This window comes from Bipolaris oryzae (genome assembly GCF_000523455.1).
Source record: "Bipolaris oryzae ATCC 44560 unplaced genomic scaffold scaffold_33, whole genome shotgun sequence".
Classification (NCBI taxonomy): domain Eukaryota; kingdom Fungi; phylum Ascomycota; class Dothideomycetes; order Pleosporales; family Pleosporaceae; genus Bipolaris; species Bipolaris oryzae.
Window position 1 is genome coordinate 88,314 of NW_006911309.1, and position 12,560 is coordinate 100,873.

A 12,560-nucleotide genomic window follows, 5' to 3' on the forward strand; every position below is an offset into this window, starting at 1 on the left:
ATTGTGTTGGATATCAGCACTCGCAATGGCCAGCTCCCACGGTTCCGGCAATGCCTGGAGGTTGGCGCGTTCAGCCACTTGCAGTACGCGCGAAACCTGAGTCTGCTTGACATTCCAAGATTCGAATGCAACAAGATTTTACCCAACAAGGCGCCGTGGATCCATGGCAAGAGAGACGCCTTGTTACTTCAGATTTTGCAAACATTTCCTTCGAATAAATTGATCACGTTCCGGTTAGCTTCCCCTTTTCTGCCGGCACGGTTTTAACACCACACTGCCAGAGTTGAGTACCTACACACAAGATTCTTTTGGCTAACTCGACATCCGCAGTTATCTTTCACAACTCGATCTAGACTCATCTATCATCAACCTTTTACAGAAACAACAGCAGTCGATTGTCGATTTCCAACTATCGCATGGTAACTTCCAGCAGCTTGTAACTCCTATGACCAGGCGCATGACAGCCGGAGTTTCTGGGGATGGGCAAGAAACATTTGGTCTCGTAGAACTTGCTCAGAAACTACCTCGACTGGAAAAGTTCGCCCTGCTCTTGCCGAAAAATTTTGACGTTTTTGCGCTCGAGGACTATTGGAGCAGGTGCTCCTACAGCACCCTCTTCCAGAACAAACAGATTGTATCCCGCGAACTGATGTTTGACGGTTATTTACCCGGAGGATTCGTTTCCGCTATACCTCACATATTCAGTCTCTCCCACGTAACTAGACTTTCTCTCTACGCGGACAATTTCTGGTACTGGAAGCCGCTTTTCAGCTCTCCAGAGCTACGAAACCTGACACATTTCGACTTTCACTCCCCGGACAGTTTTGACGATAGAAAGAGTCTGGACTTTGAAGATTTGTTTACGCGGAATCAAAATCTCCAGCACTTGAGTCTTCATATGCGGTTCTTGAAAACAGTGCCGTTGGAGCCAATGCTTGCAGATGATGGGTCGACTATTACTTCGTATATCTGGCCGCTATGTCCCAGGCTAAAGTCTCTCTCACTTTTCGACTTGTGGTCGGTGGAAAAGAGGGTTTCTTATTTTCCTTCCATGGCATCCCTTGATGCGATTTGCAATGAACTTGGTGCTTTGGAGCAATTTGGGTTGCGCGTCGCGGAAATAGGGGGGTGCCTCCTAGCCGATGGGCACGACAGACAGAAATATGTCCTTGGGCAACTCGTAAGTTTGAGCCACGTGTGTTTTTTTACTATCGAAATATTGACAACTTGTGCTAGAAACCAATTGGCAAGCTCAAAAACTTGAAAATGCTGCATCTCTACCAGGACCGTCTTCGAATCATCGACCCCGACCGACCGAGAAGAAATGTAGCAGCCGAGACCCAACAGCTCGCTGCAATGCTCTTTCAATGGGCGCACGATTTGTGTCCTGACCTCCAAGTCCTCGTCTGGGGCCGTTTTACCGAAACGCTCGACAACGATGTATATTCCCTTCTCGAGGACCAGTTGGAAAGAGAGGGAAGCCTTGACACTAACGTGAATGTTGAACGCATACCACAGCAGTACTATGTAAAGCAAGTCACACGCGTCCAAGGGGAAGCTCCGCATATCACCGCTGTTCCGTTCTCGAGACGTCGGATCCAAAATGAGTTCCCGGACCTGGATTTGCTGGCTTGCGATACTAGCCTTGGCACACTGGATCGCATAGCAAGAGATATTGTGTACTAGGCATAAAATCAACGGGCGAATCCCGGAAGAAAAGTAAAAAAGAAGCGGACGTGTAGGTCGTGCGTGTATAGCGTACGCAGCAACTTGGTGGCAGTGCTTCGGCGAGCCGGCTCTATTTCCCCGGCTTCCCGGACGGCTAGTATGGAGGATCGACGCGCCACTTGGCGTGCCATACCCATGGTTTGGTGCGATACTAGCAATTTCAACACATCTGCCGAAGGAGTGTGTACGGGTAGTGGACCGTTATCGCCCCTATTTCTACTGGTGTCCTGGGCGCGGTTGCGGATATTTATCGATACATGGTTGTGATGCAAGACAGTTTCTCGATTTGGATCTGAATGGTGGTTGATGGCTACATTTGGAGGTTCACTAAAATTGAAACTTGTGGCATCGATCGAGGCGTTAAGATGGTTTATGGTTAATTCTTTTTAATTCCTACTGAGGGGTTGAACAAAGGTGGCTTCCGGTGCGCAAGTGCATATGCAGCTACGTGCTTATCAACTATAAGAGCCTTTAGTATATGTTGTACATAGGTGGCCTGAATAATAATCACTTCCAAAGATGATTAGACATCCCGGTATATTGCTCTACAGCATGTATCTCAGACCCATACTGAACTAATCGAACATCTAGATCTAACACGACACTACAAACCCCACATGATGATCACTTCGCCACACAGGGGAAACCACACACACTTGATCCGGGCCACTAGAACAAGATACGCCTTCCTGAACCGTCCCAACTGTGGCGTGAAGCGAAGCCACCCCTCTATGTCTTGCATGTGAAGTGATTGGACCCTGATATTAACCGGGTGAAAAGGAGTACGCCGCCAAGCCAAACCTCGCCTTCGCCATGTCTCTATCCTAACGGGTTCGGTAGCTAGAGCCCTGTCCTGATCCACACCAAGGCGATTTTAAGATGCAAACGAGATCTCTACAGAGCTTTTTACTCGCTCGCTCGTACACGCACAGCGGCACATGGTGAAAAGACCGGTTTAGGAATCTCAACATGGCATCTGAAGACAATGAAGACGTGCAGTTAAGGCGCCCAGCACGCCTGCAGAGCTATCAACTTGTACTAAATGCGGTAGAATGCACTAGGGCCTTAGACTAAGTGTAGTCTGAGCATTCCGCGGGACATACAAATAAAAGTCTAAATCCTCAGAAAAAGTCGCTCAAGTCGCTCGGTGTAGTCAAGATGCCTCGCTTCTCCCTACTTGTAGCATTGCTAATAGCAGGCACCAGCGCACAAGGCGCAAAATGGAATGGTGAAGTGAAGAAAGTTGGGGGCGTGGAGTACCAATGTAAGTTTTCCCTCTTCATCTTTCCAAATAGAAAGAGAAAGATAGATTCTGATTATTAAAAAAATTAGGTAAATGCTACTCAGACAACTCCTGCTGGCCCACAGCCACCGACTGGGTCGCTCTCAATAAGACCGTATCCGGCGCCTTGCAAATTGCCATTCCGCCCGCTGCATCATGCTACCAGTCCTTCGGCAACGAAACCAGCGTTTACGACGCAGCCAAGTGCGCCGAGACGAAAGAAAAATGGGGTGATGAGCAGTGGCTGTAAGCATCCAGCTTCCCTCCGTTTCCAAAATAAAAACAATTCGTACTGACTTGATGTCCATATAGCACCGACCACCCCATCGCCGCCCTCTGGCCCTTGAAAACAAACAACACCTGCCTGCTCGACAACGCAGCAACAGGAACTTGCACCCGCGGCTTCTACGGCCGCTATGTTATCCTGGCCATCACGAAAGAGCACATCAAAGCCGGTGTTGATTTTGCGCGAAAGAGAAATTTGAGATTGATCATCAGGAATACGGGGCATGATTTTATGTAAGTATTGCCTCTATATGCCTTGATAGATTTTTAAAAGTGTATGTGTATATGGGGGGGGTCTGTTTTTTTTGGATTGCTGACGATGATAATGAGGATAGGGGACGATCAACAGGGTACGGTGCCCTGATTATCAATACGCATGCTTTCAAGGATGTGGAGTTTATCAAGAAGTATACTGGACCTGGAGATTGGAATGGCGGTGCGGCGATTGTCGGGGCGGGCGTCCAGGGTAGGGAGTTGTATCGGAAGTGTTTTGCACAGCAGCCCAAGGTGGTTATTGTTGGAGGGGAGTGCCCGGTATGTTTCCCTTGACTTTTCTCGTTTTACATTGTTATATGTGCTGACGCTGCAAAGACTGTAGGCTGGGCTGGTGGATACATCCAGGGTGGTGGACATGGTCCTCTTACGGGACTGTACGGTATGGGCGCTGATAATGTGCTCTCGTTCGATGCCATTACTGCTGCTGGCACGTATGTGACTGCCAATGCCAACCAGAACTCCGACCTGTTCTGGGCTCTCAAGGGCGGGGGTCCTAGTACGTTTGCTGTGGTGGTGAGCATCACCGTCAAGACTTTTCCAGAGATACCGACGGCTGCCACGATTCTGAACATCAACTCTACGCACACCAACGACACTGAGCTGTTTGCCAAGGGTGTTCGCATTTTTCACAACTTGGCCAATCACTACAGTGATAATCATATGTTTGTGTACTTTGAGATTGGACGTAAGTTTGCATTTCGGCGAGATCTTGGTTCTGAATACTGACTGTTAGACATGTAGCTGGTCCTGGCCGACTGCACATTGCCCCTTTTGTCGGCCCCAATATGGACGAAGCACAGCTGGCCAAGAGTTTATCACCATTGTACCAGCAGCTGGATGCAGCCAAGGTGCCCTATGACGCCTATACCAAGGCATTCCCAACTTTCTTCGAAATGTACATAGACATGTTTGAGGATGAGCCGCCGAACCAGCAGTCCATTGTCGGGGGCCGTCTCTTCACACAAAGCGACATTGCCAGCCATGGCGATGAGATTGCCGATGCCCTCATCTATGCAGCGATGCCCGAACCCACTCAGCTGGGCTTCGACGTCGGTCACATTGTCAACCCTGGGCGTGCGTATCCCAAGGTAGACAACGCCATCCACCCAGCCTGGCGCAATGCGAGCAGCTTCATCATCACCAATGTGATCATGCAGGGCACAGAGTCATGGGACGTCAAGATGGAGCGCGAGCACTTCAACACGCATGTTGTGGGCCAGAAACTGAGAGATGTTTCACCCAACGGAGCCAGCTATGTCAACGAGGGCGATCTCAATGAGCCCAACTGGCAGGAGGCATACTGGGGTACCAACTACCCAAGATTGCTGAAGATTCGCCAGAAATGGGATCCCGAGGGCGTCTTCTTTACCGAGACTACGCCTGGCACGGAGAAGTGGAGTGTCCTGGATTATGGGACGAAGCTGTGCAAGAAGGCTGGCAAGTAAGGGCTGTAAATAGACAAGGCTGATTTACACAAATACACACATACATGTATGGTATCTAGGCGAGGCTTATTTGGGGTCTTGCATGGTCGCACCGAAGCCACGCAGCTGCAGGCATGAAATCGACGGCGAATGTTGATGTAATGTGATGCAACGTGGGGGTGGTGAGAGAGTGCGACGAGGACGGGAGCGATGACGAAAGAGTCGCGTTCCTCGCTAATCGATACTGGGCTAGCAGCGTCTTCACCTTCACGAGCCAATGGCCCTGGTGGTGCCAGTTTCGACTCCCAATTGCTTGTGACGCCTTACTGGCCTGGAACTCCCTTGCCCTCGCTCCGCGTCTCTGCTGCCTCTCCATCTCGCATCTCGCCTCTTACCGGCTCCCTGCGCATCACCACAACCCCCGTCAGGCCATCGCCGGCATAACCGTCCAAGGTCTTTGCTCTGCTCATCGCCATTCCAGGCTCCTATTCACGACTCTACGCCCAAGCCACTATACGACGCCACACCCCCGACCAGACCGCGCGCTATAAAAAAAACTCCCGGGACACATGCCACGCGCACGCCGAATCTCCCCCAGAGCCCTGTTAATGTCGATTGAATGCCTCCCGTGCTGAATCCCTTCCTACGGGCCTTCTTCCGTAGTGCACTCCCCAGCCAGTGCCAGCCAGCGCAACACCACGTACGCGCCCCAGTGTAACATACCCTATATATCCCCAGTCGCTAACGCTCCAGCTCTCAGGTCCTTCTCGTCCCGACAACAGAGGCTCTCCTGACCTCGCGTGACAAGGAATCGAACACGTCGTACGCCGACCTCAGTGGTTCCGAAGACTTCCTCGCCAGTCATGTTCTGCGCATCCCAGGTGGCGCGGGGCCCAACGGCCACCTCAGGGACACGGGCAGCTTCAGGGAATCGCGGGGCAAGGCAAAGCAGTTTACCACCGCAAACGGCCGCACAGTAATTGTCAAAGATGCCTTCATATACAGCAACAAGGGTTCGTGAGCATGCGTACGGTACGTCATGCATCGTCGCGCGCTGATGACAATGCAGGCTTCAAGACACTCAACCAAGCCCAGCTCCTTAACGATACCATTTTCTACCCCGACTCCTTTGACGCCCAGCCCTGGCTCGTCTACTTCATATCCCGCCCCATCATCGGCACCTACGACCCGAATCCTATCATACCCGCTTCGCTGGGACCCAAGCACAATGCAAGAGCTGAGCCGCCGGTTGTGGCCAGTTCGTCGGCAAGCGCCAGTTCGCCCATGCCGCGGAAGAAGGAGGTCAGGTCTTTTGGCGATCTCTTGAACCACTTTCCCATGATTGCGCGCCAGATGCAGCCGGGCTTGGAGAGAATATTTAAAGAGTTTAGCAACGAATTGCAGAAACCGCTGCCAGCAATACCATCGCAAAGGTCGCGGCCATCTTCAATGAGTTCAAAAAGCTCAAGGAGACGTGGCTCAGTATCTTCGGCAGACACGACGCCAATCTCTCTGCACAGCAACATGTCCTATGTCCCCAACGGCTTCGTCTCGAATCTCGAAATCAGTGACGAAGAGGATCAGATGCGCAGATCATTAGAGACGGCCGTCACAGCAGCCATTGACCTTTTTCAGATGGTGGACAAGCAACAACTATCACTACTGGGGGCGACAACAGACCTCACCGGACCAATTGTCGAGCGCATGATTGAGCGCTACGTTGCCGAGCAAGTACACCATACAATTCTGTTCCCACGCATAAAAACCATACGCCAACTTGAAGACGCCGATCTCGAGCGACGAACCCGGCAAATGATCGATATCGATATATCACAGGTCGGCATCGACATTGGACACGGTCGCAATGGGAAACGGGAACTTGCCATACGGTTGTCTAGGGCTGTAGACATGTTCAAGAAAATGGGGGTTGCCGGGAGCCCACAGGAAATGCTGGAAATCCTGCTCGCGGTGCAAAAGCACATCACCATGCCAGACGAATCCCAGGAGAAGATAATGACAAACGGGGCACCACTATCGGAGAAGCAGGATCATCTGCTTACGATCAACGCAGATACACTGGTATCACTACTGCTCATTGTAGTCATTCGGGCACCCGTCCGGCATCTACAGGCACGGTTATCTTACATGCGGCACTTTATCTTCATTGATGATGTCGAAAGCGGCGAAATGGGCTACGCGCTCAGCACCTTCGAAGCGGTGCTGTCATACTTGACAACAGATTCTGGAGGCTTGCGGAGAGCGAGCAGACGGAACCGGGCACTATGGCAGGCAACCAAGACGGGCGATTTAGAGACAATGCAAGGCATATTGGAGCCCGACAAATCTTTCCATCCAGAATCAGACAGTTTCACAGATCAAAGCGATACCCCGCCAAGGCATCGTCCAGTTAGATTTGCGGCGAGTCTCTCGGATCTTCAATCCTTGGGAGGGACTACAATGAATGGCGACGACGAACCACGGATACGGAATCAAAGTCCAACTCGTGATGAGAGCATATACGAAGACGGTCCATTGGCGCATATTTTCCCCTTTCAGCGGGCTCAGACGCCCCCGCTACCCAGGAGACCCAAGATGAAGAAGAAGGTATCGATGGACACAAGGAGCATGTCAAGTGGCTCAGCGCGGTCGTACCATTCTCGCACTACGCTTGATTCGCGTGTCAGCGCTATCGAGGGCGATGTTTCGATAGAGAAGCTTACCATGACACAAGGCCCAGACGGCGAGTCGGTCTTGATGATGGCTATTGAGAACAGGCAAGACAGGGCACTGCAATATCTCCTTAGTTTGACTGAGTACTATACACCTCTTCACGTCTTCGAAGACTACAATAATGAAGGTGTCAACCTGCTGAGTGCAGCGATCCAACAAGGCCATGCGAAGACGACAGACACGATTCTCAACTACATTCTGGAGAATAGCCCAAGCCCTGAATCATTGCGAGATTATCTAGCGAAGCCTGACGCCAAAGGCAGATGTGTAGCACATTACCTCTTCAATCAACCTCGTCTTATTGATCGTATCGGACACCTACTGCCTTGGCGGCTAAAGGACAAGAACGGTCAGACTCCTGTTTTCGCTCTGTGTAGATCATACGACCATGATGAATACCATGATATGGTCGACAAGGCCCTTCTAGCCGCGACTTACTATCAAAATGATGGACAACCACTGCATCTCGACGAGCATGTCGACAACAAGGGAAACAGCCTTCTGCATATCATCACCGATCCTCAATTAGCCGCCAAGTTACTGTATCGCTGCGACTCGGATGCAAACGCAACAAATGACAGACAGTTCACACCACTCATGGTAGCCAGCAAGTATGGCAGAACAGATATGGTACGAGTTCTGTTTCAAGATCCCAGGGTTGACCTGTCATTCAGAGACGCACGTGGTCTTACGGCTGTGGAGCTTGCTAAAGATGACGACGTTCGAAATCGAATCGATGACCTGGTGTTGTTATCAAATGAGGCTGGGCCTGATGGACGAACCACTACTGTCGTCCGGTCCTTCTTTGTTGAAGACGGGACCGTACGTTTAGTGTTGAAATCTGGAGCACCCAACGATAATAAGTCCATCACTGTTACGACATGTCGTCGTTCATCGCACGACTTTGAGAACCTCGCAAGATGGCTAGCACAAGAACACCCGGCATCGTGGCTGCCAGTTATAGATACTCTGGCGTCACCATACCTCATACCGTCAAGACCGTCAAGATCCATACTACGCGACATGCAACTCCGACTAGACGCCTTCCTCAAGATTCTCCTAAAACACCCTACTTTTTCAACACACGAGATGGTATGGGAGTTTTTCCTCGTGCCAGACATCGACTCGTCTATGCTGGCGGAACGATCAGCGCGCAAGGCTGAACTGCGCGTTGAACGTCTACGTGAAGATTACACACCTATCCTTGACGTGCGGGAAGTCGAGCTCTTTGTTCAGCACATGCGTGAGAACATTCGCGCCCTTCACCACGCATCACGATCGGTTCTCCGCCGCGCTAACAAGGTCCGCTCAGCAGCATCTGACCTCAACGACGCGTCGAAGATCTTCAACACAGCCATGCACTCCCTCATATTTTTGCCTCCTGCACACCTCAGGGCCCTGGAGCGCTACACCAGCACCCTGAGGCAAAGCGAAGCAAGTCCCATGGCCGGCTTCTACTACTCCATGCACGCCATCTCCAGCACGATCGCCGCCATTCTAACCGCACTCTCCCGTCCCTCTACAATCATAAATTCCATGTCCAACGCCCAAAAAGCAATCGACAGACACAACCTCTCCGTGCGGCGCTCCGACCGTTGGCCCCTGGGTCTCCTCGACGACGCGCGCAGCAGAGTCCAGCGCGATGCCCAGGTAAAAATGGACAAGAGCAAAGTCGAGCTTGAGGATCTCGGCAGAGAGCTCCGATACACACAGCAAGTCGTGGCTCAGGAACTGGCTAGTTGGCAGGAAAATAGGGTCGAGACGGGACGGAGGGCACTCAAGGAGCTCGCGAGGAAAATGTGCGTTGCTGAGCGCGCAAGGCTGGACAGCATGAAGCGTGCTGTAAGGGAGCTTGGGATTGGTCTGGATAAAACGGTGAAGCCGGGGTCTGGCAAGCATGCAGCTGTGAGCAACGGAGTACCTGCCGCAGTCGCAATGGGTAATGGCCATGCCGGACCTGCGGAGCACGTCAAAAGCGCCGAGCCCGCCATTCCACAGCACCTTCATCTAAACGGAAGTTTAACAGACAAGCATATCAACGAGGGACCCGGCTCTGTAGAGCACCCAGAGGAAGAAGGTGTTGTGCTGTCGAACGGTGAGTCTGCGGCTGAAGACGCGCCACTTGCGGATGAGGTTGCGCTTGAGCAGGGTGTGAAAACGATGGATTTGGCTAGTTAGATGATCAAGAAAGACTAGCAACTCTGTGGTTTTTTCGTCCCTTTTTTAAACTCTTTGTTTTTCTACACTTCTTGATATTGGGGGGGGGGGGGCATTTTTTGGTAGACTTTTATTAATTTGTGGGGTAGAACTAGATGCAATTAGTAGTTTTACTCTTTTTCTTAACACTTGTTTTTCATCGCCTTACTTTGGTGTCATCACTTGCTTGTTGTTCTGCGATGGTAGAGGTTACGCTGAATTCGTACATGGCAAGAATACAAGTTTGGATTCGGGGATATCATCATTTGCAATTATTACACCCTTCTTTTTCTTTTCATATTCATTTTCTCACATACGTAGATGCTACGCAAACACCACCTTAAACCGTTTCCGTCCTCGCCGTCTCCCCCTTCTCTTTTTTCGCCAACATCTCAATTCTCGCCTGCGCCTCTTGCTTGGCCTGGGCTGCTGCCACATTCTCTGTGTTCTGGCCGATATGGTCGCTTCCCTTTTTGGTTTGCCACGCGTGGGGACCGTCTTTGCTGAAGAGGACTTCGATTTCTTCGAGAGTTTTACCGCAAGTCTAGTAAGAAAGGTTAGCTAAATTTGTTTGGTAATGAGGAGAGCATGGACGTACCTCTGGGTATGTGAAGAAAAATTGGGTTGCGGCGAGAAGACACAGTACGCCGAAGACGATGAAGAGACCCCATTTTATGTTTAGGAATGCGGGGGGAATGAAGAGGCCGATTGCAAAGTTGAAGAGCCAGTTACCTACAATATCATTAGTCTTTTTTTGTTTGATTTTCTGGAATTATCCGCATTTTAGCTTACCAGTCGCAGCAATACCCATACCCCACGCGCGCGTCTCAAGCGACCACACCTCCGCAGCGTACACCCAGCAGATGGGTGCCAGAGTAAGAGCGTAAATAATAATTAGAAGATACGAGAACGCAATGACGGTGTTGGCGGGGGAGCCAGTGACTTTCATGACGACGTTGCGATCGCCTCCAACTCCCTCAGGAATATACTCGTAGTTTGCGCCGAGGACGCCGCCGACGACAAAATGGCAGATGCCCATTGTGACGGCGCCCCAGACGAGGAGCGTGCGGCGGCCGAATTTGTCGACGAAGAAGAACATGATCGAGGAGAAGATGATGAAGAGCGCATATTGCACACCCGACGAAATAAGCTTAATGTTGCCTTCGAGACCAGCCATTGCGAAGATATAAACGACGTAGTAGGTCATGACCTATTGCTCTGGTTAGTCTCTGAAGTGAATGGTTAAGTTGGGGTAGTTGAACGCACGTTTGCTCCAGACAACTGCTGCCACGCTTGCACGGAAAAGCCAGCAAGAGTCCGCTTCCACATGCCGTTGTAGACGAATTTCTTCCATCCCGGTGGAGCTTGACGCTCGGCAATGAGAACAGTCATGATTTCCTCGTACTCGGCGACAACATATGGGTCTTCGATATTGCCGTTGGCTTGGATAGCTGCCAGGACCTGGATCGCTTCCTCTGTGCGATCGACTTTGGCAAGCCATCGAGGAGATTCCGGTAGAAAAGGAAGACCGATCATAAACATGACGCAGGGTACAAACTGGATGCCCCAAGCGGTGCGGAACGATGCTGTTTCTCCGGGAATAAACGTACACCCGTAGCCGATGAAGTACCTGCAAAAAACAGTGAGTTTAGCGATATTTTTTATATGTTCATGTCGCTAACTCACATGATAAGAATTCCCCACTCAATCGCGAGTTGCTGGATAATGATGATTGCACCGCGCTGTGAGTGCTTGGAGATTTCGGCAAGATACACGGGCACTTGCGAAGAAGTGATTCCAACTGTTACTCCATTCAAGACTCGGCCAGCTATTAACATTCCTCGTCCGGTTACAGCGACTTGCAAGGCAGTGCCAGCAAGCCACCAAAGGCAAGCAAACAAGAGAGCATCGCGACGACCGAATTTATCCGAAATTGGACCTGCCATGATGGAGCCGACAATAGAGCCTGCAGCAAGGGCAGCACCAATGGCGCCCTGGACGACTCCAGATGGATTGTCGAAGTAGTCACTGTGGGATGTTAGACCATGCCGAAAGAATTATCTTTTTTAGGAATTGACGTACATGTATTGATCAGTTGGAATGATAGCACTCATCGAAGAGATATCGAAACCGAACAGCATACCACCCATTGTGGCAATGATTGCCAAAAAGTAGACATTGTAAATTTTTGGGACTTTTGAGAACATCTTGGCAGCTGGGTGGAAGCTCCCAAGAGCTTCAATTAACGAAGTCGTTTTGACCTTAACACTACACATTCGCGCAGGGAGGGGAGCTCAATTATAAAGAGAACCAACGTAGTCGGTACTCCAAGCCGGTATGCTGGACATGGTCGCTAAAGCCATGCAATGCATTCCTGCCACAATGCCATACTCCACCGATCCAACCAGTTGGAACCACTTGTGAGCTGGTTAAATTGGTTAAAATGCCATACTTCCTACGTAAACACAGCAGGAACGTGCCGACCAGGCGTGACCGTTTAGCTTGCGCATCGGAGAGTAACCGAAGAAACAAGGCAAGTCCCCCTCCGATTGACGTTGATTGGCGGGAAAACTACCTTGGGGGACTCGGGGTTGGCTGGAGGTGGAGAACGGGGTGACGCCTAGCATTTGCGGAGATCG

At 50.9% G+C, this 12,560-nt stretch overlaps 4 protein-coding genes across 4 annotated transcripts; 3 read left to right on the plus strand and 1 right to left on the minus strand.

Moving 5' to 3' along the window:
- Positions 1–25: 25 nt before the first annotated feature.
- Positions 26–1,686, plus strand: COCMIDRAFT_89850 (uncharacterized protein; the record flags this gene model as incomplete). The annotated part of the gene is made up of 3 exons (XM_007687747.1): positions 26–83; positions 354–1,180; positions 1,237–1,686. 3 exons carry the CDS (start codon positions 26–28, stop codon positions 1,684–1,686), a joined length of 1,335 nt encoding a protein of 444 aa, XP_007685937.1.
- A 1,200-nt stretch (positions 1,687–2,886) lies between these two features.
- Positions 2,887–5,016, plus strand: COCMIDRAFT_3492 (uncharacterized protein; the record flags this gene model as incomplete). Its single annotated transcript, XM_007687710.1, has 6 exons — positions 2,887–2,992; positions 3,061–3,256; positions 3,323–3,529; positions 3,631–3,829; positions 3,887–4,256; positions 4,313–5,016. The coding sequence occupies 6 exons, from the start codon at positions 2,887–2,889 to the stop codon at positions 5,014–5,016; spliced, it is 1,782 nt and encodes a 593-aa protein (XP_007685900.1).
- A 598-nt stretch (positions 5,017–5,614) lies between these two features.
- COCMIDRAFT_89782 (uncharacterized protein) lies at positions 5,615–9,903 on the plus strand (the record flags this gene model as incomplete). The annotated part of the gene is made up of 3 exons (XM_007687748.1): positions 5,615–5,695; positions 5,756–6,008; positions 6,065–9,903. 3 exons carry the CDS (start codon positions 5,615–5,617, stop codon positions 9,901–9,903), a joined length of 4,173 nt encoding a protein of 1,390 aa, XP_007685938.1.
- Positions 9,904–10,261: 358 nt separating this feature from the next.
- COCMIDRAFT_89842 (uncharacterized protein) lies at positions 10,262–12,128 on the minus strand (the record flags this gene model as incomplete). The annotated part of the gene is made up of 6 exons (XM_007687749.1): positions 10,262–10,465; positions 10,520–10,653; positions 10,714–11,131; positions 11,188–11,551; positions 11,608–11,949; positions 12,004–12,128. 6 exons carry the CDS (start codon positions 12,126–12,128, stop codon positions 10,262–10,264), a joined length of 1,587 nt encoding a protein of 528 aa, XP_007685939.1.
- Between the last annotated feature and the right edge of the window lie 432 nt (positions 12,129–12,560).